General features: G+C 39.6%; 1 protein-coding gene across 2 annotated transcripts in view; it reads right to left on the bottom strand.

Annotated features, from left to right (window-relative positions):
- Window positions 1-2,777: 2,777 nt before the first annotated feature.
- The window catches only part of LOC105874630 (kynurenine/alpha-aminoadipate aminotransferase, mitochondrial-like), a 40,236-nt gene continuing 16,796 nt past the window's right edge, over window positions 2,778-26,217 (bottom strand). For both annotated transcript variants that reach the window (XM_012770657.3, XM_012770656.3), the window contains exons 2-14: window positions 25,533-25,636; window positions 24,595-24,763; window positions 23,499-23,631; window positions 19,690-19,764; window positions 15,947-16,156; window positions 14,212-14,277; window positions 12,762-12,844; window positions 12,200-12,296; window positions 10,913-10,974; window positions 9,990-10,054; window positions 7,652-7,758; window positions 4,421-4,522; window positions 2,778-3,465 (exon numbers count right to left, since the gene is read on the bottom strand). In XM_012770657.3, the coding sequence (XP_012626111.2) occupies window positions 3,424-3,465; window positions 4,421-4,522; window positions 7,652-7,758; window positions 9,990-10,054; window positions 10,913-10,974; window positions 12,200-12,296; window positions 12,762-12,844; window positions 14,212-14,277; window positions 15,947-16,156; window positions 19,690-19,764; window positions 23,499-23,631; window positions 24,595-24,763; window positions 25,533-25,599 (1,278 nt within the window). In that variant the 5' untranslated portion in view covers window positions 25,600-25,636 and the 3' untranslated portion in view covers window positions 2,778-3,423. The remainder of the gene's footprint in view (window positions 3,466-4,420; window positions 4,523-7,651; window positions 7,759-9,989; window positions 10,055-10,912; window positions 10,975-12,199; window positions 12,297-12,761; window positions 12,845-14,211; window positions 14,278-15,946; window positions 16,157-19,689; window positions 19,765-23,498; window positions 23,632-24,594; window positions 24,764-25,532; window positions 25,637-26,217) is intronic.

Raw genomic sequence — 26,217 nt, 5'->3', positions numbered from 1 at the left:
CCAACACCTGATTAATATTACTTCCATATGTGCACATAAAGGTTGATCAATTAGTACCAATTTGATAGTGAGTACATGTGACACTCGTTTTTCCATTCTTGTGATACTTCACTTAGGAGAATGGGCTCTAGTTCCATCCAGGATAATACAAGAGGTGCTAGATCACCATTGTTTTTTGTGGCTGAGTAGAACTCCATGGTATACATATACCACATTTTATTAATCCCTTTTTAAAGAGTTGGTTTAGCACTACCTGAGGATAGAATTAAAAGTGCTAGATTCTTTCTCTAAACACTTACTGCGTTCTTACCCTCTGCTAGAACTGAATGAATTTAAAAAGATTATGGACTCAACTGCTCTTGAAGAGCAAGTGTTTGTACATTGAGAGGTCAACAGAGTAAATATTTGAGAGAGATTGATGTGGAGAGCGGGAGTCAAGGATGAGTCAGGGCATTAATAGTCTAGGCCTGCCATAATAAATCAGCACTACTGAGTAGTTAAAACAATAGAAATGTATTTTCTCATAGTTCCAGAGGACAGAGGTGTGAAATTAAGATGACATCAGAGCTGTGCTTTCCCTAAAGGCTTTAGGGAAGAATCACTTCTTGCTCTTCCTAGCTTATGGTCATCCGCATTCCTTGGCTTGTAGCCATAGCATTCTGATTTCTGCCTCTGGTCTCATGTGACCTTCTCTCCTCTGTGTGTCTCCCTCCCTTCATGAGGACACCAATTATTATTGGGTTCAGAATCCATCCTAATCCAGTGTGACTTCATCTTAACTTCCTTACATCTACAAAGGCCCTATTTACAGGTTGAGTATCCCTTATCTGGAAATGCTTGGGACCAGAAGTGTTCTAGATATTTTTGGATTTTGGAATATTTGCATATGCATAATGCAATTTCTTACAGGATGAGACCCAAGTCTAAACATTAAATTTATTTGTGTTTCATGTATACTTTATGCACATTGCCTGAAGGTAATTTTGATATTTTAAAATAATTTTTTACATGAAATAAAGTTTGTATACACTGAACCATCAGAAAGTAATGTGTCACTATCTCAGCTTTCCATGCGGACAATCTGGTTGTTTGGCATCATCATCAATCCCGACTCTGAATATGCTTTATATGCTACTGATAAGCAATCATATTCTTACACTTATTCATGCACAAGTACTTAACAGTAAAAAAAAGAAAAAATGACATGCCATTAATATAGTGAAAAAATAGTATATTCAGGGTAACTAAGCAGCACTAAAATACCCGGATCATCTGTTAAACAATATATATATTTTTAGATGAGAATAAACATCAGAAGCAGGAGAGGGACCAGGAAGCATGTCTCCCAGGGACAAGGAGGCATTCTACTGGATGGCTTTTTAAAATGTTGCCTCCCAGTGATCTTCCTCACTAAGGTCAGTTTTTGTCTTATAAGTATCTGTCTGACTTTATAAACTGATACAATTTCTTATTGTTATGAATGTGCACTGCTTTAATCCTTCAATAAGCCCATCACACATTTTTATGTCATTTATGAACACTTTTTCTGCAGTATTAACACCACCATCTTCATTGTCCACTTGGGCTGTGACATTGGTGCTCAAAAAGTTTCAGATTTTGCATTTCAAAATTTGGAACAGGGATGCCCAACCTGTACAAATAAGGTCACATTTATGGCTTCTGTGTGGACATGAATGGTTTGGGGACACTATTCAACCCACTACAGTCAATGACTAAGGGAGCCTAAATTGTAATAGGCTGAGAGACAGGGACAGCCAGTAGTTTACAGTGAGAAAGACAGCAAAGGAAGAGAGTGTTTTGAGAAGGACTGAATGCTGCTGACAGGACAAACTGGTAATCTCTAACCTCAGCACTGCAGGGCCATATATTCAATTGATATTAACCAATAAGAGGAGGTAGCACCCAACTGCTGTTAAGACGGGGTTCTTATGCTAGCCCATTTTTCACCGGGGAATAACAGTGGGATTGCAAACACATTGTCTAAGTTCATTTAGTGTTGCTATAACAGAATACCTGAGGCTGGGTATAGTACTGGTCCAGGTAATTTTGGTTATTATCGAAGAAAACTACTGAATAAAGTAAGTGGAAGGCTTATTTTACTTTTACAAGCCTCTTTAATTTACACTTCCCTCTTCTGTTTACAGAAACGTCAGATTCCTCAGCTTGCCCCCCCCAAGCCTGCATCTCTTCCATCTCTCCTAAATAATTGCCACCAGCTGCCTTAGAAATAGGGATTTGTGCCTGGAGCCAGCTGTTTTGACCCTGAGGCTGACATTGTTGCTCAAGAACTTTAGCTGTTGGAAGATGTAACATCTCATCCAGCTGTGCAAGAAAATAATAAAACTATGATGGAGATGTTTATATAAACAAGGGATGGCATAAATAACAATGACATAAACTTCCTAATTCCTCAAAGGAACTTATAACTTTATAATTACTAAATCTTGGAACACTGTGGTAATTTGTTAGGTACTGACAGAAAACGAATATAGGGTGTGTATGACACAATCAGAGTGAGATCCCATTCTGTTAGGTACTACATGTGTATGCACAGCAAATCATTACAAAGGAGCAGAGATAAATGCTGACAGCAGTTCTCACTGGGGGGCAAGATAGTGAGTGGCTTTTACTTTATTCCTTATATTTTCTGGATTGTTTGAAAATTCTAAAATGAACATATATTACTTTAATAATCAGAAGGAAATAAAAAGGATTTTAAAAGGTGAGAAAGAAAAGTAATAAAAAGCATATCCTAATACTTCAAAGAGTTGTATCAGATTTAATTGACATAATTAAGAATTTGCTTTAATAAATTATGCCGTATTATGTAAATACAGTATAGTAAATTTTAAGTCCATGATCTCCCCTCCTTACTTAGAATTAACAGGTCTGATCCTTTTAGGTATGTTTAGTTTCAAATTTTATTTTAAAGGGATTTCTGTGGCATAACATAATACTTCTGGTATTCTTACTAAAAATCATTTATAATGGTCAAATTGTTAACAAATTTTGCAACATGCTTTTATTAAATTTTCCTAAAATAGAAAAACCATTTTGAACTTAATTATTTCCTTAAATTTTCAAAATAATTTGGTGTAAAATATTAGTTTCAAACAAAATTTAGGGGAAATTATAAAGCAACTACAGAATTCTTTACAATACATAAAAATAATTTTTGCAGATTGGCAATTTATCAAAATGCGTAAGTGGATTATAAATATATTGTGGCAATCTGGTGGATTTAAAGGCACTTTAAAAGTTCCTTAGTTGAACCACTGTAGATAGGACATAGTTGAGGAAATCCAATTTGTAAGTCCAATACCAATGACCATTTCTTCCTGCTAAAATATGGAAATAACTTTATCAGAAAAATCCATGAGCAGTGTGATTAATTTGATTTCTTCATAAAGATTCTTCTATAAGTTGGGCTAATATCCTGAATCCCTAAAATAGAAGAGAGTTATAAATTAATTAAATTAGGATGTAATTCCAATTACATTGGAAAAGTCTGTCATACCTTTAAAAATTCAGAGTATCCACCTGAGGTTGAGATAAGGCAGTGAAAAGTCAAGTTTAACATCAGCATTATCTGGGCAGGCTGCCATCAATGCCTACTAAGATATGTCGATGGAAGTACATCAGACTTCAGGGATTCTCTTTTTGTTTGTATATCCCTCAAGATTTTCATTTTCTATTTTATCCACAACACAAATTATCTTCTATTTTCATATACTCTCTCGTCTGCACATGCATTCTCTATAGTTTCAATTCTCCAACTCCATTCATATGTATAAAGCAGAGGGAACTTTGAAAAGCATATTCAACGACATGAGAATGCAAGTAAAGAAAGAACACACAAAAATTTCCATCTCCAAGGATGACTATGAACTCTTTTCAATGTTTATGGGATTATTCAATTTACAGCTCTTCTGTCTGGATTTCCAGATAAACAGTCCTTAGGGTGCTGTTTCTTTGCTTCTTGTTATTTTGCTTAAAGCTAGATTGTGATTAATTTAAGGATATCATTCTACCTGACCCTGCTGATACTTTTTTCTTCAGAGAAGGAGACTGATGACTGTCATGAATTTGTACTTTTGGCTCATGGTAAAGGTTTTCCTCCTAACATGTTGGGAATCTCCCAGGACTCTTCAGCATGTTCTGAGAAATTATTCATGAAGACAACAAACTTTAACTCCATCTCAGTCTCATTTGTTTACAGAAGTCTAGCAACACAAAGCAAAATTGGTCTTCTAATGGTAGTTCTTGACTGGTCAATTAATTTCTGGTTTTTAGAAACCATAAAGTGGCATTACATAATGTTCTAATTCACAACGTAAATACATGCGACAAAATATGCAGCTGATAGCTATTGTTACTTTGAAGAGACTACTGTACTCACCACGTCCATCTGCTCTGGAGATGCTAAAGAGTAGGACACTCTCACGTAAGGTCTAGGAGCTGAGCTATCGACGTAGAAGCCATTTCCCGGAAGCATCAACACCTAGGAGAGGTTGTGGAAAATAAGTAATATGCCATTAAAGAAAAACCACAAGAAAATACAGGTAAACCTAATCTCACAGTGGGGAAGGATGCTTTAAGTATAAAAGCAATTAAAGAAATCAACAAAAAAAATGTATATTAAAAGTATGTATGTTATACAATAAACACTAAACATATAGAAACAGGAAAAATGTTTTCAATAAATATGGCAAATGCCATTTCTTCTTGATATATAAGGAATCCACAGAAACAGAGAAGAAAAACACTCAAATTCTAGCTTTAATGTGCAAATGACAGCTAAGTAAAGAAACAGAAATAGTAATAAATACAAACAAATGTTTAACTTAACTAGAAAAGTAATAGTGATTCAAACAATAAGATACTATTTTTAAGTTATCAAGTTTGAAAGTGAGTTTTAAGCTGGGACCTGAAAGTGTCGGCCAGGCAAAAAATGGAGAACAGTACTTGAGGGAGAAGATACGGCATATAAAACCCTGCGATGGGAAGAAAATTGGTACATCCGAACAACTGAAGGGAGGTAAAAAAAATTTAATGCAGAAAGTGAAGGAATAAAAATGCTCAGTAAGTGGGTGAAGACGTGGTGGTGGGAACGACGGCTGTTCTCGTGACACGGTGGCAGAGACAGCGCGCTGACTGCGACTCCAGGACCTCCTCGTCCTGCACACAGACACGCTCATCCCCTGGCCTCTTTCTAGTCGTGTGTGGCCGCGTGAGAGACTTCTACTCAGTGGATGTTGCTGAAGTTGCGTGTGCTACTTCTAGGCCTGGCTCACAAAGATCTTCCCCTGTGAGATTACACGGGCTCTTTCCAGTCCGTAGCGAGCTTGGAGTCCGTGTGCCGAAGACTGAACAGCAACGAGATGGAAGGAACCGGGCTCTCTGAACCACTGGTGGAGCACAGTTGCCGGCAGGTCTCCTCTTTGAGTTTTATGGGAGTCAGAAATAAACTTTCATTGTGTTAAGTCTCTGAGATTTTGCAGTTCCTCTTTCATGGCAGCATTAGCTAGCACAATGATGACCTTCATAAGCACTGAGTAGCTGCCTGTTGCTGCACAGTGTAAATGTGGGCACTGCACTGTAAACCAGAGGAGCTGGGAGGGAAGTGATTTAGGGAAAAGATCTGCAGGCAGAAGGCGGGTTTCTCTGTCCCCATTAATAATGAGATGAAAGCCGTGGTGCAAAGATTGTGTTATGTACTAGAAGGAAGGAGCTGTAAGAGGAGGAGAGGATGGTAATCATCTCTCTGCAAGATAAACAAGAGCTGGGCTTACAGCTGGGCTAGGGTGCTGTGATGAAGGTGGAGACCATGTGGACAAGGCAAAGGCACATGAGACAGGACGTGAGGAATAAATGCAGGGAACAGAGGAACGTGCAGTGAAACACAGAGTCTGCATCCTCAGCACCCAGCTCACAGATACTCACAGCCAGCCACCTACCAAATGTTTTTGATGATGATGCCAGTGATAGAAAAGCAAGAATGTATCAACTCAATTTGTTATACTAACATGTATTTATAAAATAAGATAGTTAAATATTTATTAAGTACCCACTGCATGCTGGGACTAGCATTGGAACAATTAACACGCCATCAGTCCCGCCCTCCAGGAAGGTGGCTGGAGAGGACGACGACTTTCCCCAGGTGTGGAGAGACTTTCTCCAGGTGTGGAGCGGGGGCTGCAGCCCAGACAGGCCGTCTCCAGGTCTCCCTTCCAGAGCACCTGTGTCCTGGGCACTAGCATAGCACTTGGTCACTGTCTCCCCAACCTGTTCTTTAGTGCTCACTGCTTCAAGACAAGTCATTCCAGAAACAGACCTCAGTGTTTACACAAGATTGACAGACATGATGATGGAATTAATTAATGGAGAAGGCAAAATTTACTTGGTAAACTGGAAAGCTACACAGAAAAATATTTAGCATTTTAAGCTTAATCAATGCCCCCATATGAAGACTACGTAGACTTATACATTTATAAATACAAAAGAAAGAAAAAAGAAACCTAGAAGACATTCTCATGAGCTAATTTTAGGTGAAAAATCAGGAAGCAAACTTTCCTGTGTAATGTTGACCATGTGAAATAAGTGCTCAGCCACAACACCAGAACACATACCATGTTTCCTTGAAAATAAGACCTACCCATAAAATAAGCCCTAGCAGGATTCCTAAGCATTTGCGCAATAGAAGCCCTACCCTGAAAATAAGCCCTAGTGATGCGCGTGGCTACGCAGAGCATCTGCACAACCCATGCATTTCGTGGCGAGCAGTAAAGAAGTCAAGCAGCCCTTCTCATCTGCCCCATCATGACAGCTACTATCCCAGAGGTGAGTGGAAAGGTGCGGGCAGCCCCAACAAAAAGGTTGGCTCCCCCTGTCAGGTCCCGGACATCCTTTGCGTGCTGCAAGCCGAGGCTTTGAGGGGAAAATAACACATCCCTGTAAATAACCCATAGGGTGTCTTCTTGAGGAAAAATAAATATAAGGCCCTGTCTTATTTTCGGGGAAAAATGGTACAAGCTCTTTAAGAAATTATACCACAAATGGTCACAAATTTAGGTGGTGAAAATATGGGGTATTTAAAAATTTTTTCATTGTGCTTTTATGCATTTTTCAAATTTCCTACCATGAGTATACTGTACTTTCAAAATCAGAGAAAAAAATCCCTCCATTTTAAATACTAATGGCTAATACTCACTGAGCATTTTCTCAGTACTCTGCACGTATTACACCATTTATTACCACAGCACCATGAGGGAGGGATTCTCACTGTCTCTATCTTACAGATGAAACACCAGGAGGGTGACTGACCCAGAGCTACACAACCAGGAAGGCGAGGAGCTGGGACTCCAACTCAAGGAGGGGGCTGCAGGGACTGCTCTCAGCCACTATGCTAATGACTGCATTTCCATTAAGTTAGGCCAGATGAATAATTATGTAACCCAAAAACCTAGTACGATTTTAATAATGAGATAACATATCTAATATCAGAACATTATGAGTTGAGTGGTGGGCAGCAAAAAACATCTCTTTTCATTTCCATTCAAGTAAAAAATGACCTTAAAGAAAAAATATAACTTTTCTTTAGGCTTCCCCATCCCTCACCTCCCAATTTTACCTCTTTTTTAATGGCTTTCTCTTCAATCAGTTGTTTAACATCAGAAATGCCTTTAATTTTAATCCATAAAAACATTCCAGCAGTAGGAATGTGCCATTCTGCCAAATCTACAAACAAAAGCAGAGAACAAATGTCTTCTGAAGGAAGGATTTTGGGTGATATCAAGATGTTAAATGGCATAATGTAGTAATTACCAATGAGTGTTTCCAAAAAGTTCCTTCAGTGATAGCATTTTAATACTGTCATTTTAAGAGCCCTGAAAATTGATGTTCGCTGTTTTATTTCTGAGAGTCAGTGTGGTTGGGGGAGGGGGTGAGAGGTGAGGGAGACTGATTTGCTCAAGTGCGCACATTCGCAATGGACTCAGCCCGGGTGCAGTGCTGGGAACACGGGGCCTCCCTCCTTCACTTAGCTGGGGCCCTGCCTAGCTATGCACGGCCTGGTCAAGTTTAGCAGAGAATTCTTCAGCTTTTCCTGGAGCCTCACAGCGTCTTGATAAATACTATCATTTACATAATAGTTTACAAGTTCAATGGACTAGAATTTTTATCAGAATATAATCAATTATGCAAAGAAGTGGTTAAAATTCAGGAATTCCAGAAACATTTGTAGGCTTTATGTTTCATTGAATATTAGAATAGAGAAATCAAGAAGACAGGATACTTTGATTTCATTACTATCTTTTCTAAAAAAGAAAACTTGCTCTTGATTAAAACATTTCTTCATGTTTATGGCAGCACAATTCACTATTGCAAGGATATGGAAACAACCCAAGTGTCCGTCAATTCATGAGTGGATTATTAAAATTTGGTATATATTTACAATGGAATATTACTCAATTCTAAGAAATGACAGCGAGCTAGCACTGCTTATATTATCATGGATTGAGTTTAAGCCCATTATCCAAAGTGAGGTGACACAAGATCAGAAGAATGGGCTCCACATGTACTCGCCATCAAATTGGTACTGACCGATTATCAGTATGGTGCTCAAAGGGTGGAGGTGTTCACCAGGGATTCGGGGGATGGGGGGGTAGTCCCACATCTCAAGGATGTGGTGAGCATTGTGGAGGCGAAGGGCATACCTCTAACCCTTGCTAGGGAGAGGAAAAAATATAAAATGTAACCAAAATGTTAAAAAACAAAACAAAACATTTATCCGGTGTCAGGCAGGTGGGAGGAGGGGATGGGTATTTACATACATAGCGAGTGCTATGCGTACCGTCTGGGGGATGGACACACTTGAAGCTCTGACTCGAGGGGGGAGGGGAGGCAAGGGCAATATACGTAACCTTAACGTTTGTACCCCCATAATATGCTGAAATAAAAAAAAAATTTCTTCAGTACTATTATGGAAGAGGCAGAATATTTTTTTTTTTGTTGAGACAGGATCTTGCTCTGTTTCTTAGGCTAGAGTGCAGTGGTATCATCATAGCTCACTGCAATCTGAAACCCCTGAGCTCAAGTGACCCTCCTGCCTCAGCCTTCCAAATATCTGGGACTAAGTCACATGACACCATGCCTGGCTAATTTTTTGTTTTTTATTTTTGTAGAGCCAGGGTCTTGCTGTGTTGCTCAAGCTGGTCTCAAACTCCTTGTCTTGAGGATCCTCCTGCCTCGGCCTCCCATAGTGCTGGGATTACAGGTATGCGCCATCTCACTTAGACTATAATAGTACTCTTATCAAAAAGATAAGAGGTCTATTTTTGCCAAGACTTTATACAGAAAGAGATATGACAGAAATAAGGAAATAGTATGTTTGGTTTACTATTATTTACATCAAAGGCATTTTAATAATATAATTAAAGCCATGTATTTTATTTGACTTTCTTTCATAACATCAAAACATCCTGCAATCAGATAGCAATAGATAATATTAGACAGATAAACGAGCTTAATGATTAGAAGGCAAATATATTGTAAGGAGAGATCTGCCTTAGACTGTACTATTTTGTCTTTAACAAATTAATTCAAAAAGGAGCGTACGGTTTGTTTGACAAATCCTCTTCTGTTTGGAACAAAATTTTGAGGCAACTCTAAAACTTTTTGCATATTGATGTTATTTAGGTTTAAGTAAGTTATTGCCAGTTGATTTTTAGATCAAACTTTCTTTTTTTAAAATCATAAATTCTTTATAGCAGACAGGTAAAGCAGAGATAGGTAGACCTGTTCCATGGTTTATAGAATGTTTCTGGGATCATTTATAGGGTAACATTTCCTTGGTAAAGAATACTCCTGGAATGGTTTCTTTTCCACTAGCACTGTTAATAACATGCAGTGTTTACAGTCATTCTCAAAGGTGCTATTGTTTATCATAAGGGTGTGTACGTTCCACTCACCACTTAACCACTTGTCCGCAGCTGCCAATATTGCATCTCTCTGCTCCCTGTAGAAATCTATAACCCTTTAAGAAAAAAAAAAACAACAACAATGAAATGTGTTCAGTACATTCATTGCAGAAATGAACAAGGCTCTGGAGTCCAGGCTGTAAGAAAATCTGTTTTATATCTTGATTAAAATGTTGAATACTTGATAAGAGAACATAACACATGTGCTTGACTTGCCTGGTGATAAAACTTTTTACTATTACCTTCTTCCCCTTATTGTGGAATAATTCAAAGATTAAAGTTAATAAAGCAAAGTCCATTTCCACATAAAATACAAAATCTATAAGTAGAGGATGTAGCAGCATCAGTCTTTGTGATTTGTTATCTGAAACAATGGCTATCAACTGCAGGGTAGGAAAACACCACTTACGTGGTGAGTCCCTGGTTTGGGAATGAGGACACCCCACCTCTCCTTATTTCTGAATGGACTAGGAGGTACCATATTTACATAACTAAAATAACTCCTCATTTGCACAAATATGCTCATTATTTAGGCAAATTATATTTTCAGTCATCTGTGCTTGAGCCAAATCCTGTGTCATGTGTCCCTCATGGTTGATTATTAAATAAAATATTTATGTGTGTGCATAGTTTACCCTCTCAATCAGTTACTAAGGGAATGCTAAGCTGGTGGGAATTTTGCATTGCCTTGAGTGTGGGCAGACTGCTTTCAAGCCATCCCCGGGATGCTCCTGAAAAGACTTTCTAGGTGAAGAGCAAATAAAGCGAGTGGACTTCTGACTTCTGACAGACTATTCCTCTTGGCTGTCTTAGGGTTAGGAAGGAAGACTAAACAACCAACATTCTGGGTGATCTGTACTATGTTCACGAGGCTCCTATTTTGTTCATAAATGTTTTAATAGATGATTCAATACCTGTGCACATGAGCCAGGAAGCCCTCTTCTCCCCACTGGTGTAGAAGCTGTGATATCATGAGCTAAAAGAGATTAAATAAGAAGAAATATCACCATTCATCCCTTAGAAATGTGATTATTTTTGCCAAATGTAAAAGCAAACCACTCTTGATTACATGTAAACCACCATAAGAAGATATAATGAGGCCGGGTGCGGTGGCTGACGCCTGTAATCCTAGCACTCTGAGAGGCTGAGCTGGGCAGATAGCTTGAGGTCAGGAGTTTGAAACCAGCCTGAGCAAGAACGAAACCCCATCTCTACTATAAATAGAAAGAAATTAATTGGCCAACTAATATATATACAAAAAATTAGCTGGGCATGGTGGCGCATGCCTGTAGTCTCAGCTACTCAGGAGGCTGAGGCAGCAGGATTGCTTGAGCCCAGGAATTTGAGGTTGCTGTGAGCTAGGCTGACGCCACGGTGCTCACTCTAGCCTGGGCGACAAAGCAAGACTCTGTCTCAAAAAAAAAAAAAAAAAAAAGATATAATGAGCTGAACCTACCTTATACAGTGATTTATAATCAATGTTAATTAATAACAATGACAATAGTAAAAATAATAAATATTTGTATAATACTTGTTATGTGTCAGGCACTATCGTAAGATACTAATATATATTAGCTAATTCTTTCATTATAAATTTCTACTTCCCTAAGGAAGAAATCAAGGCATGAGGGATAACCTTCCCAAAGTCACACAGTTGGTCACAGAGCCTGGATCCAAAGTCAGACTGTCCAGTTCCACATCTAGGTTATTAATTACAATACTATCTCTGTAAACAAAAAATATATGGTAGATATGTAAAGTTATATATTTAGAGATTTCTACCTAAAATAGACATTCTAGATGTTATAAATTGGCAGTGAACTTCCATTTATAACAATAGAAAGAATGTGGAGAAAAAATCCAACTTGGTAAAACATGGGGATACCTGTACTTTATGGAATGTATAATATCAAACAAGTATCTTATTCTATAAAAATTTTTCTATTCCATTTATATTGTTACAATTTACAAGGTTTTGTTTGGGATGGATACAATAATTTCTCAAAGCTTGTGAGAAAATTTATACTCTATACAAATTAATTTTACTTTAATTAAAATATTAATGCATTCTATCCAATGTCTTTAGGAGAGGTCATACATGTGCAATGAAGGCATATAGGGAGTCACTGAACAGGTTGGGAATTCTTGCTATTTTTTATTCTGATCTGATTAAAAAATCCTATTTCCTAAATTGTCCTTACCTGGTTAAAAGTGCTGGGGTGCAGTGTTGATGCTTGTGTGTGAAGAACAACTCTCTCTATCAAGGTTTTTGGACCAGTTAGAAACCCTATTCTCAACCTACACAGAAACAGAAAAGGCACAACCCCAATCCCACATTAACAATTAATATATATCACTGTCTTGATTTCATTAGGAAGAGAGTTGTGACTTGGGGACAAATAGATCTAGACAATTTAAAAAAACTAAAAGAAGAACTGCATTTTATTTCCAATACAACTTTAAATAGAAGAGTACATCTAAAACAAGTCTGACTGCATGTTTCCTTCCAAATGTGCTCTCTCACACATGACACCAAAAGCCCAACCAGTCCCACTGCAACTTCAGATCAATGGCCAAGTGTGTTTGACCAGTGGAGATCAATGAAGAGAGAAAACGCCTATGTGAATATTAATAACCAAACTTGTGTTTTAGGGCAAGAGGAGTACAAGAATCTTCAGTGAAAAGAATTGTGTGGACTAAAAGACACTGAGGCACAGTGTCTGGCTGTCTGGACGGAGCCTCATGGTGGAGACGTGGCCTTACCCCGCAGAAAGGACCTTTGAGAAAGAGTCAGCTCTGATGACACGCCCGTCAACATCCATGGAAAGGAAGGTTGGTGCCCAGGGCTTAAAATGAAAAGGCAAACAAACAAAAACACAACTGTTGGTTTGAGAACTCTGTTAGTCACCGTATGATTACTTTGCATACACAGTGGACAGGGCATGTTTTTGGATACAACAGCACAAGTATTCTCTCACCTTTATTTCAACCCTTTGACATGGGGCAGGAACAGAGATGCAGATTCTTTAAGCACCTGCCTGTCTTCATGGCATTTTTTGCCAAAACACACACATAAGGCTCCTTCATGTGCGCCAGATGCCGTTATTATACAGTTAGAGAAACTTCAAACAGGCCCTCCTTGCCACAAAGGTTGAAACCCAGGATCAACAGACTTAAAGGAAGAAGTCAGGAAAGAGAAGTTTGCACAAGACCAAAACGTGGAGGGCCAGGAGCACTCACAATCGTGCAGGAGAGACGCTGATCCTTAGGACCAACTGGAAAGGTGAGAATAAAGATGAGAAATGGCGTCGACAGCACCTAGTGACTTCAATATTTACTTCAGATGGAGTGACAAATGAGAACAGGGGTGATGGGCACGGTGACAGTGGGAGGGTGAGTAGAAAGAAGTGAATTCTGGCAAATCTTATAGAGAAATCAAAAGTTTCTCTCTCTTCTCTGTATATTTAAACAGGGAACAGAATCCATGCTCAGTTCTTCCCAGTGTATGTTCTTTGCATCCCTGAGAGCAAAGAAGGTGTTGAATTTTGAGGAATTGGGCCTTGGTTTTCTTACTACGACTACTGTCTATTAGAAAACAACAATTGTGAAACGTATCGTACATCTAAAATATAGTGAGAATGAATCTAAAAGCCCATTATTCTCCAGATAAGACACAGGACATAGACGACAGGGTGACAAATACGTGGCACACCACCTGTGATGCCCCCTCCTATGTCTGTAAGAGGCACCACCAATTGAGCACAGTCCTTTCTGCTTCAGCTTGAACATGCTTCCTAGTCCTTCTCAAACTCGAGGTAACCACTACCAGACACTGGAATTGGCACCCAAGATGAACCCACTTCACATTGCTGGGATGACACTGAAGGAGCTATGAACTAGGATGTGGATTTCAAGGAATCCATCAGCTCTGACTCACTCTCTTTGTCCAAATGCATAGAACAGAGCGGCAGCTACTATTTTGAAAATAAGTAATTTCTGGAAAAAGCAGCAATGACAAAAATGCAAAGTATTAATCCCATGATAAAAATGGAAGACTGAAATGTGACGTGGTAGCAAGTTAATCTTAATTGATTTAAGTTTCAATGTAAAAGTGGATTAGCTCTGACTCAGCAGCCAGGCTAACATCCAGTGCAGTTCAATAACCTTAACAAGTTATCTTCTAATAGTGACATGAGTTCACATCATCACTTACCTCGCCAAACTGGACAAAATAGTACGGATCATCTTCTATTATGAGGAAATCATATCTTCTTGCAAGCTAAAAAACATTAAAGCAACATATATATTTCTTAAAGTAATATATTTCTTAAGAGCTATCCAAAATTAAAGTCATTTGGAATCATAATTCTTTAACATCATAACTGTGCACATTCATTTATTCTTTCATTCAAGAATTGAATGTCTCCCATCCTAGACTGTGAAGATAAAGAGGTGAACAAGCACTAAGGTCCTTGTTCTCGTGGAACTTAACACACTGGTGGGAAAGACAGAACACACATAAGCCAGTGGACACTGAGCGAAAGAAATATTAAATGGGTGGTTAAAGTGCTGGGGAGAGCATTACAACAGGTGACATTTGAGAGAGAGAGCAGTAGGGTAGCTATTTCAGATTCTATCATTGGGAAGCCCTTCCTCACCAGGCAATACAAGAGTTTAAGAGATAAGGCTGAGAACAGACTGACCATGTCACATAGCTTTGCCAGACAGATAAAGGAATGTGGACTTTATTTTTACTGCAAGGGGAAGCCACAGGAAGACTGTAACAGAACCATGAGCCTGGCTGTGCACTGACATTTCAACAGGTAAGGAACGTGACCGGTTAGAGACCAGGATGAAACGCAGCAGGGTACAGTGGGCAGTGTTGTAGGAGGCCAGTGAGGGTGGGTAGGAGCTTAGAAGATGGGGACAGTGACGGGGAGGAGAAAAAAGATGGATTTGGATAACTTGGTGAGTCCACAGGGTGAACTAGATGTGGGGGCCTGGGGAGGGGAGCTCCTCTGCTCACACTATTTGTGGGGTTGGGGAATGTGAGGGTTGTGGATTAGAGGTTTGGGTTGGTCATGTGAAGTCTGAAATGCCTATTAGACATCTATGTGGAGGGATCAAGAAGAAAGTTGGCTACAGAGGTTTGGAGTACAGGGTCAGGCACCGTGGCAGTCATCACTTACAGAAGTAGACCAGGCTGTCTGGGCAGGTTCATAAATGGAGAAGAGAACTCAGGACAGAGTCCAGAATAAGACAACATTTTGAACCTTTGAATTTTCCAAGTAAAAGAAACCGGTTGAAATCCTTCTTGTGATCCCACTGCACATGACTAAATTCTATATAGTTTAACATGGACTTGGTATTTATTTTAAAAAGTTATTTGTAGTAAATGGTTAGGGAGCACAGTGAGCTACATAAAAGAGACTTTTCAAAAGGCTCATTTCTCTTATTTTTCAAGGATTTCTATAGAGCTCAGTATAGGTTTGTTACTTAAAAAAAAAAAAAGTTTATGGGGAAAAGCTAGGCAGCATAGGTACCTCAAAGAGATTTTACAAAAGAACAGCATGCCTCTTATTTTTAAAAAATTCTTTGCAACCTGATTTAGATGGAGTAGGAAGGAGAAGAAATAGTTAAAGAAACAAATAAAAATAATGAAAGTCAAACTTGGGGTGAAATATTAAAAGATGTTATAAAATTTAACATCAGGCCAAAAATGCTATTTTTGGTATTAACTCATCAATTAAGGTAAATGAAAAATCTCATAATTAACAAAACAGTAGAAATTTATTACATCTAGATTGACACAGATGACTCTCTTTTATGATAAATTATCTTGCTTGAAAGCAACAGGCCAATAAGAGAGGGAACTTGCAGTTTCTCTTCCACAGTCAGCAAGAAACAAGAAGCATAATTACATGTTAATACACATTCTTTTAAAATACCTCATAGATTTCCTTTTTTCGGTCACTTGTTAATGAAGTTCCAGAGGGGTTGTTGCCATTTGGGACAGTATAAAGAAATTTGGGAGTGTTTTTCTTGGGGTTCCTTGAATCTTCTGGCTTCCACTTGGATAGTATTTCTCTGAGAGAGTCTGGAATAATCCCATGTTCGTCACTGGCCACATTAATGATGTTGCAGCCCAGTGGCTCCAGCTGTTGAGCACAAGAGCCAGGCACGATTACAAAATGTAGGTACCACTGTTTCTTTTTTTTTTAAATACTAACCAAGAATATGGCCATTTATATCCTTAAACATATTAACCTGCACTCAGCTCCAAGATCCTAAGGGTTGAGCTTATATATTTTAATTCTGTTGTTCGCTGGGGTGGATTACATTATTATTTTTTTTTTTTGAGACAGAGTCTCGCTTTGTTGCCCAGGCTAGAGTGAGTGCCGTGGCGTCAGCCTAGCTCACAGCAACCTCAAACTCCTGGGATCGAGTGATCCTTCTGCCTCAGCCTCCCGAGTAGCTGGGACTACAGGCATGCGCCACTATGCCCGGCTATTTTTTTATATATATATATATCAGTTGGCCAATTAATTTCTTTCTGTTTATAGTAGAGACGGGGTCTCGCTCTTGCTCAGGCTGGTTTTGAACTCCTGACCTTGAGCAATCCGCCCACCTCGGCCTCCCAAGAGCTAGAATTACAGGCGTGAGCCACAGCGCCCGGCCTGGATTACATTATTGATCACAAACAGCTCTCCCTTCCCAGAGGAAGGACGACACCTCCTTGCCCCAGTTATGTCAGGCTTGGCCGTGCGTCTGGCTCTGGCCAACACATTCTGGGCATTAGTGTGACATGTCCTTCCCAAGCAGGGACCTCACGTGACCAGAGCATATGCCTTTTGGGTGCCAAAGCCTTCCTTTGTTCAAACCACGATATAAACAGTATAAGAAAGTCCCCGAGCCTCTTCTACGCTGCTGCTTCTCTGTATAACATCTCCATGTTGATATCCCAGCTTGTTGCCTTCATTGCTGCCTGAGAGACTGCTCATGAGAATTAGCCCCCATGTTGAGATTACCGTGATGATAAGCCTCTGGTGCTGATAATGGGAACCTAGTGGTAAGATTACTCTTTTGTGTTCTTCCCCTGTGGTACTTTTCTCTTACTTTCTCTCTTTTTCTCTTCCTTCTTAATAAATGTAAGTAAAACTGGTGTGGCTTATGGTGGTGTGTCCTGCGGATTGAACTTAAATTAGAAAAAAGTCTGTGCACAGCAATTGATAAAATTAATTATCAATACACCCCCTAAGCCTCAGTCTTGCAAAATAATCAGATTGCATATGCGGCTTTCATACACTGATTTGCATTTCTCTAATGGCCAATGATGTTGAGCATCTTCTCAGATGCAAATATTGTCATTTGCATATCTTCTTTGGAGTAATGTCTATTTATGTTCTTTGCCCATTTTACAATTGGGTTGTTTTTTTGGTGTTAGTTATAGTAGCTCTTTATATATTCTTTTTTTCTTTTGAAACAGAGTCTCACTTTGTAGCCCAGGCCAGAGTGAGTCCCGTGGCATCAACCTAGCTCACAGCAACCTCAATCTCCTGGGCTCAAGCAATCCTACTGCCTCAGCCTCCCGAGTAGCTGGGACTACAGGCATGTGCCATCATGCCTGGCTAATTTTTGTATATATATATATTTTTAATTGGTCAATTGATTTCTTTCTATTTTTAGTAGAGACAGGATCTGGCTCAGGCTTGTTTTGAACTCCTGACCTCAAGGAATCTGTCTGCCTCGGCCTCCCAGAGTGCTAAGATTAAAGGCGTGAGCCACCACACCTGGCCTGTATATTCTTGATATTAAACTCTTACCAAATATATGAGTTGCAAATATTTTCTCTCATTCTGTAAGGTGTTATTTTGTATCTTTTGATGTACAAAAGTTTTAATTTTGAAGTCTAAATTACCTATTTTTTATTGTTCTTGCTCTGTTTTTCCTGTCACATCTAAAATCATGTTGAAATCCAAGGTCATTAAGATTTGCCTGGAAAAAAAAAAAAAAAAAAAAAAAAAAGATTTGCCCTTACATTTTCTCCTAAGGGTTTATAAATTTTAGTTTTTACATTTAGGTCTTTGATCCATTTTGAATTAATTTATTATATGTTGTGAGGTAAGGGCTCACTTTCTCTCTTTTGCATGTGGAAATCCAGTTGTCCCAGCACTATGTGTTGAAGAGACTATTCTTCTTCACTGAATGGACTTGGCACCGTTGTTGAAATCAATTGCATTTACGGTTTATTTCTGGACTCTCAATTCTACTCCATTGCTCTATATGTCTATCCTTATGCCAGTACCACACTATTTTGATTATTATAGCTTTACAGTAGCTTTTAAAATTGGAAAGTGAGTCCTCCATATATGTTCTTTTTCAAGATTGTTTTGGCTATTTGGGATCCTTAAATTCTGATATGAATTTGAGGATCAGCTTTTATATTTCTGCAAAAAAAAAAAAAAGCCTGTTGGAATTTTGATAGATCTATACAATTAAATATATAGATTGCTTAGGGTAGAACTGACAGCTTAGCAATATTCAGTCTTCCAATCCATCAACAGGGCATGTCTCTCCATTCATCTGGGTCTTCTTTAATTTCTTTCAGCAAAGCTTTAGAGTTTTTAACATACAAGTCTTTCGCCTCCTTTGTTAAATTTATTCCTAGTTATTTTATTCTTCTGGATGCTATTATAACTGGATTGCTTATATATTGCTTTCTAAATTGACTTTATAAAAATAACATAAAACTTGGAGAATAAAAAGAATCCATGAAGTTAGAATCAGTAGAGCACAAAGGCCACCTCATTCAATTCCCCTACTCCAAGCTAGAACTACCTTTACAGTATTTGTATTAAGTGGCAATCAGGAGTAAGTAACTCTGAGCACCTGCAGTGATGGGCCATGCTTTGCCTCCTTACAAAGTCAGTTAACATCAAGGGTTAGAAAGTTTTTATAATGAGTTGAAACTGTTTATCTGGGATTCCAGTTCTATCAACCTAAGGTCATGTATAAATAAATCTAATTATTCTGTCACATGGCTAACTTTTCTATATTTGAGGACACTTCTCATGCCTATGCTGAGTCTTTTCTATTTGGGGAAAACAGCTACAGTTCATATAACCATTCTTCACATGGTGTGGTTTCCAATTCTCTGTTCACTCTGACTACAAGTCTCTGAATGTGCTCTAGTTTGTGGACACTTCTATTCTGAAGCAGAGTGTCCCAGACAAACATAATCCTCAGTGGTGAGTTCTGAGCAGAGCACAGCAGGACAGGATGATCAGCTTCCTCGTTCTGGATATTATAGACCCACTGATTTAACACTGGAGTGGAACGTCCTCATCATATAACATTAGTTTAGAGTTATATTAAATTGACATAAAACAGGGTTATTCTTAGGCATATGATAATGAAAAGGTTTTGCAATATAAGTTACATTTCAAGTAAAATATTAAGAGAAGGGCATGACTTTGCACAACCTAATTTTAGTGCCTATACATTTGGATTTTAAAAAACAAATGTATGAAGCAGAGGGTAAGGTTTACATATTTTGCATATATTATTTAAGATTCTCTGATTTACCGATGAAAGATGCTATTTTATTTTTCAGTGGACAGATAATTCTAAAGGTGCAATGATTTCATCTTACTAATTTTAAGAGCTGCTTTTTATAAAAATGTATACTTACAACTTGCAGTGTTCCTGAATAAATAGGTTCATTTACGAGGACATTATCTCCAGGGTTAATGATCATTTCAAATACCTAACAAAAGAAGCACAGGTTAGCTTATTAGTAAATCGAGGTTGGTACTGTCTTCACGCTCATGACTTGTTTTTCATTTTGAATTCACGTGACTCTAGAGTTGGAGTTAGTAATTTTCAGTAAAGGGCCAAACAGTAAGTATTTTGTAGGCTACAGTGTCCCTGTTGCAACCACTCATCTCTGTCTGTACAGTGAGAAAGCAGCCACAGATAATATATAAAGGAACATGACTGGGTTCCAATAAAATTTTATTTATAAAATTAGATGAAGAGCTGGACTGGCTCTCAAGCCATGGTTTCAAACCCCTGTTTTAGGGTAAAGTGAAAAAGAACATAACTGGTTTGGCTCCTAAAATTCATGTATTCCTTTTATTACTTTTTTGAAAATTTATTAAACGTCTACTGTAAGCCAGGTTTGTATAAGGTACTAGAAGTAAAATGATGAGCAAAATGATACCGTTCGTACTCTCATGGAGCTACCAGTCCACGTGAGAGCAACCAATTAATCAAATAACTACCCAATAAATGTAAAATTATAAACAGTGGGGAGTGCTATTGTTAAGTATAGACAAACAAGGCTATGCAAGCTCATAGTAGGAAGACGTGGGCATTCAGGGATTCAGGGAGGGCTTCCCTGAGGAAGCCATGCCTTGGTGTAAGTGGTGACGATGGTTACATTCTTTCACCTAAAGAATTCTGTGGCTTGAGGTGGAGTGTAAAGAGGACAGTGGAGAGTCAGACAGACAGAAGAGGGCAGAGACCATGCCAGGGGACCCTGAAGCCAAGGGTGGTGAGTGAGAGTTTTAAGAAGGGAGAGGGGAGTGGGGGTTACATTATCAGACATGCATTTTGAAAAGATCAATCTGGCTGCAGTACGAAAGAATAAAAGAAGGGCGAAATTACACATGGACGTTTGGGAAGTTATTGCCACAGTCTGGGGACATTTGATAAGGGGCATCTGAACAAGAGTGGTGGTGGTGGAATTTTAGAGAAGAACGGGGAGGTATTCAGGAAATGAAAACCAAAAGAACATGATTATGGACTACAGAGGAGTGAGGAAGAGCACGTGTCAGGAGTGATGCCTGGATTTCTGGTTACTGAACTAGACAGAGCGTGAGGCACCACTGCCTCGAGGCATTCACTGAAATTCAGAAACAGAAAGTCCACATCTGAGCGAGATGATGACGAGCTGTTTTGTGTGAGGGGCCCTGAAACATCCTGTGGTGGTGTCAGGTGGTCAGATGGACAAACAGATCTGGAAGGAGCGTGGAAGGTATGAGCACATGGCTGACCACATGAGTGTGAAGGGAGGTACCCAGGGAGTGTACAGATTCAGGACGCTCAAGGCCTGGGCCGTAGGAACTCCAGTAAATATTGGCTGGGCAGAGGACACTGCGAGGCAGGCAGGCAGTGAGCTGGAGGAGAGCCAACCAGCGTAGGGGTAGGAGGAGAGTGCTTCAAAAAGGGCGGGGAGGTCAACAGTGTTCAAGGATATTTGGAGGTTAAGTAACAGAAGGTTTGACAAATTTTAGGAGATCGTGTGGACAATATGATGCCTACTGACACCCTCAGAGCTAGGCAATAGATTTTTCCAGCTTAAATCAAAGGAGTCTTTTATGACTAAATCATATATAAGTCATAAAAAATCCCCTTACCTTGTGATGTTTTACAATCCCCACACAGTTTGAATTCTTCTTCTATCTTTTTAACAACTCGCATCACAACAAAAAGTAGGGCCATTATCAATTGAGACAGACAGAAGATTTGACTTTGTCCCCCAGCTTGAGATGTTCAATTTACCTTTCCCTTACGAGCTTTTGGAACTTTATGACAAATAGTATCCTCCTCTGCAAAGCAGCTAATTGATTTGGTTTTTACAGAACATCCTAAGACCAAAGAAATCACTAGGGCACATATGCCTTATCAATAGATCAAATGAAAACCTAATTACTGTTTGCCCCAGAACAGGGGTTTGATGTGTTCGGGTCCACTCATATGCAGATTTTCCTCTGCCTCTACTGTCCCTGAGACAGCAAGACCAACCCCTTCTCCTCTTCCTCCTCCTCAATGTGAAAATGACAAAGGTGATTCACTTCCACGAATGAATGGCAAATATATTTTCTCTTCCTTTTGATTTTCTTAATAACATTTTCTTTTCTCTAGCTTACTTTACTGTAAGAACACAGTATATAACACATATAAGATGCAAAATATGTGATAATCAACTATTTCTGTTATCCATAAGGCTTCCAGTCAACAATGGACTATTAGTAGTTACATTTCTGGGAAGTAAAAAGTTATATGCAGACTTTTCACCTGTGTCAGGGGTTGGCACTTCCAACCCCCCACCCCTAGTTGTTCTAGGGTCAACTGTAAATATACTGTCATGTAATGGAGGATATACTAATTTAAAATATCCTAAATTAAAGGGAGGGCTCTTTATCATCTGGTAGCAGTGTTTAATAACACTGACAGAAACACAGAAGCCCAAAATGCCATCTATTCTGGAGAACAAAGTGGAAGAAAAATTAAACCAAATTCCTACTAAGGCCCTTATAATTAGCATGTCTATAAGTAATAAGTTACTGAGTATTTTGCCAACTTTGCTGTCTTTCTTCTTTGATATGACAGGTGTTGTGACAGATAAAAAGAAACTGTCTTGAGCATTTTTCTGGAAGAAAAATTTCATGGTATCCTTTACTAAAAAAGAATTTCATTGAAAAGACTTTTTTACATCACTCCATAGAATGACAAATGTTCTCTTCAAGCAAAAACTCAAACCATGATAATCCTTTTACTTTTCCTAATTAAATACAAAGAGGATATGGAATTGTTTTTAGTTATTAAAAATCTTTAAAAATATTTTTATTACTATAATCCATTATTGTTTATTAACAATTTTATTAAAGTTCATTAACATGAACTACATAACAGTGTTCCCATTTCCATAAAAAATAAGTAAAAGAAAGCTACTCTGGCTTAAGAAAAATAAGAGCCACATTTTAATCTAGATGTGAAAATGAGGATAGAGGATCTTTGTCCAAGAGTAGTAATTCACAAAAAGGAAAAGAAAAAGTGAGATAAAACGGAGGATCATGGGTGTGATCTCTCTACTGTGGGGACTACCTGTTGGAGGTTACATCTGTGGACTTCCTGGAGCCCAGAAGGGAGGCAGGGGGAATAAGTGATGGGGGAGGAAGAGAAGTAACCCAGATAGAGAAGTCAGAGACAGAGACATACAAACAGATCTCAAGAAGCACAGCCAAGAGGGGCAAAAGATACCAACAGTGGCGAACACAGATTCCACAGACAGACATGCAAAGGAATAACATTTTCATCTCAGGAGTGTGAGGATATGCTCTTTCAAGAATTTAAAATTCAGAAATCAAATGTAACCTGTATCTTTAATCCAGATGAAATTAAGCAGTGCTCACTAAGCTTCTGGTAGGAGTTGAGAACTCCCTTAGTGGGGCTCTTGTTTTAATGACTCATAGGTCTGGGCCTTGATCACACACTTTATATTTAAAAAAAATCAGGCTGGTGAATGATTTTTACGAGCAGATAATTTTTTCAAGTCCTTGTATTCACAATGAGGATAACTGAAGGGAAATATTGATAGGCTTTTGTGTACCCCCAATGTACATACACAACCCCCTCCCATCCTATGTCTCATCTGTTTGTGCTTACGAACATACTTCATTCCACACACAGGCTACCTTTTCCTTTCTGTCTTACCTTATAAATTCCTTCTTGACTGCCGGTCGTGACACATATGTCCATTTGTCCTTGACTGGGTGGATAGTGGACAGTGGGAGGATTATGCAATTTCACTTGTAACTGTTTTAGCCAGGACAAAAGCTCTGGAATTCTAAAGCATGAAATGTAAAATGTAAAAATCACAGTAGGAATAGGCAGGAAATAAATGGTAGCTTTATACTGAGTACTTTATACATTCAATTAAAAAACTCTTAAATGCTTGTTGCCAGTATTAATATTCCCATTTAAAAGATAGGCAATAGATTCAGAGATTAGGAAATTTCCATAAGGTCAATCAGCCAGAGATTCTCATAAAGGTAATCATTTAATCAAAGAGCTGATATTTGAGTCTATATCTTTCTTATTCCAAACCTGAAGTCTTTCTTTTACTTTAGAGCATTGCATTATCAATTCTTTGTTCCTTCTAGAAAGATTTCTATGGATACTAAAAAAAATTCAGGCTGAATAAGTTGTGTCATGGAAAGAAAAGCCTATGTATACATATTATATGATTTATATATATATACATATGAATAACACGTACTTTTCAATCACAGAACAAGGATTTAATAAACTATAATTTATATACTTTCTATAAATTATCTCTTATCATCGGAAGAAGACCAGCTAAAGAAAGTGTTAAGATATGTATTTCAGCTTGCCTTTAAGAAATTAAAGACATTTGAACCTATGAGGGCAAGGTATGTGTATACCTGCTTGTTTAGAAAGGGAACATAGTTATTAAAAAATTGCCTGGGGCCTTAAAATCTCTGCTTCCTGGATCACCCATTTCCTTTCTCCTAGTGTGCTTCTCCACCCAGCTGTCTCCTCACTGCTTCAGACTCAGCTCAAATGGTCCTTCCTTCCAGAAGCCTTCTCTGACTCTCCCAGTCACTTAAGGTTGAGAAACAATCACTGAGGAGCATTAAATATCCCTCTTGCTCTTAATTATTCTTTGAAAACTCTCCCCAAACCTTCCTAGCCATTGAACACCCAGTAAAAAAAGACACAAGTCACCTTAGAATATTTCTTATGGAAATGAGTTAACAAAATTATATCATCTATTGACACCTACCCAGCACTTTGAGAATACTGAAGTGCTCTCTTCATCATCTCTTCCCCAAACTCGATGGTCTTTCCACCTTCCACGGTGATGGCAGCTGTCTTAAAGGGGAATGTGTTTGGATTTGGTGATCCAGTACTCAAGTGGATGACTGATTTTAAGTCCTTGCCATATACATCAACTACAATAAACATGGGAGAGAAGAAACACTTTCATTGAAGACTGTTACAAAGGGACATAGTTAAGTGTGCATTATAGCCAATAAAACTATATAGTCGAACAATTTGTAGTGACAGAATGTGCTATGGTGCAATTGTTGTTAGTGTCCCCCAAATTCCTATGTTGCAACCTAACACTCAAAGTAATAATATTAACCGGTGGGGCGGTGATTAGGCCATTAGGTCTCCTTCCTCGTGAATGGGATTAGTACCCTTATAAAGGAGAGCAGAGAGAGCACCCTTGACCCCTTTGGCCATGTGAGGACACAGGCCCCCTAACTACCATGTGAAGATGCAGCAAGAAGAGTCTGTCAGTAAGAAACAGGCCGTCACCAAACAGAGAATCTGCTGGCACCTTGATCTTAGACGTCTTAGTCCGCAAAACTGTGAGAGAAATAAGCCTCAATCGTTTATGAATTACCCATTTTATGGTATTTTGTTACAGCAGCCTGAAAGGACTAGGATGGAATGCTAGTCTAAAATAAACACACAGAATAACTTTTTCTGGGCTGCCTCACCGGTGCACAGTAAAGAATGGAGATGACCCAGGAGAAGACAGAGAACAGCCAGGGCCACCACAGCAGGGGACTCTCCTCCAGGTAGCGCCCACCTGTCCGCGGAGCCTCAGGGCTGCCCCCCCCTCCCCTCCCACTCCGCACGGAACCTGCACACTGTGTCCTCCCCGCCCCCCAGGAAGAGCCTCTCCCAGGGGAGAGGGGGCCCGGTTCTCACTCATGGTTCGGATGGGAGAAGGCTTCCTGGCCGCGCTCGCCGCCGTGATGAACCGCGCGTAATTCATGTCTCCGACAGGCTCGCGTCTTCCTCAGCGGCCGGGGCTGGAAAAACCGAACGGCGCGGTCACGTCCCGGCAGTCCGCGCTCGGTCTCCGGGTCCCGACGGCCGGGGCGGGTGGCCGGACCGCGACGTCCCGCGCTGAGGGAGGGCCCGCGCCCCGGCCCATGACGCCGGCCGCGCGCGTCCCCATCCCGGGTCAGCGCCCTTGGTGTGCGGGGACAGGCACGGTCGTGTCGCACTTGCAGCCCTGGACCGGCGTGTGAATCGATTCAAAGGTAGTTGGACTCTTGACCTCCCAGCTACGCGCTGCCCAAACGCCCCGGCGCTGGAGCGGCCCAGGCTCCAGCCATGATGCGGGCGGCGCTTCCGGTTGACCGGAAGTTGCCCGCGATCCTTGTCCTCCGGCCCCACCTAGCGGCCGCTGCGGCCATTGCAGCGCGTTCCTGGGCGCGGACTGTTCCTGTCGCTGCTCTGTTATTGCGGTGCCCAGTTTCTGTCTCTCATTAAGAGAACTATATAGGCGGGGCGCGGTGGCTCACGCCTGTAATCCTAGCACTCTGGGAGGCCGAGGCGGGAGGATTGCTCGAGGTCAGGAGTTCGAAACCAGCCTGAGCAAGAGCGA

The sequence above is a fragment of the Microcebus murinus genome, chromosome 15, assembly GCF_040939455.1.
Source record: "Microcebus murinus isolate Inina chromosome 15, M.murinus_Inina_mat1.0, whole genome shotgun sequence".
In the NCBI taxonomy this organism is placed as follows: Eukaryota; Metazoa; Chordata; class Mammalia; order Primates; family Cheirogaleidae; genus Microcebus; species Microcebus murinus.
This window is presented reverse-complemented; position numbering and strand designations above follow the sequence as displayed.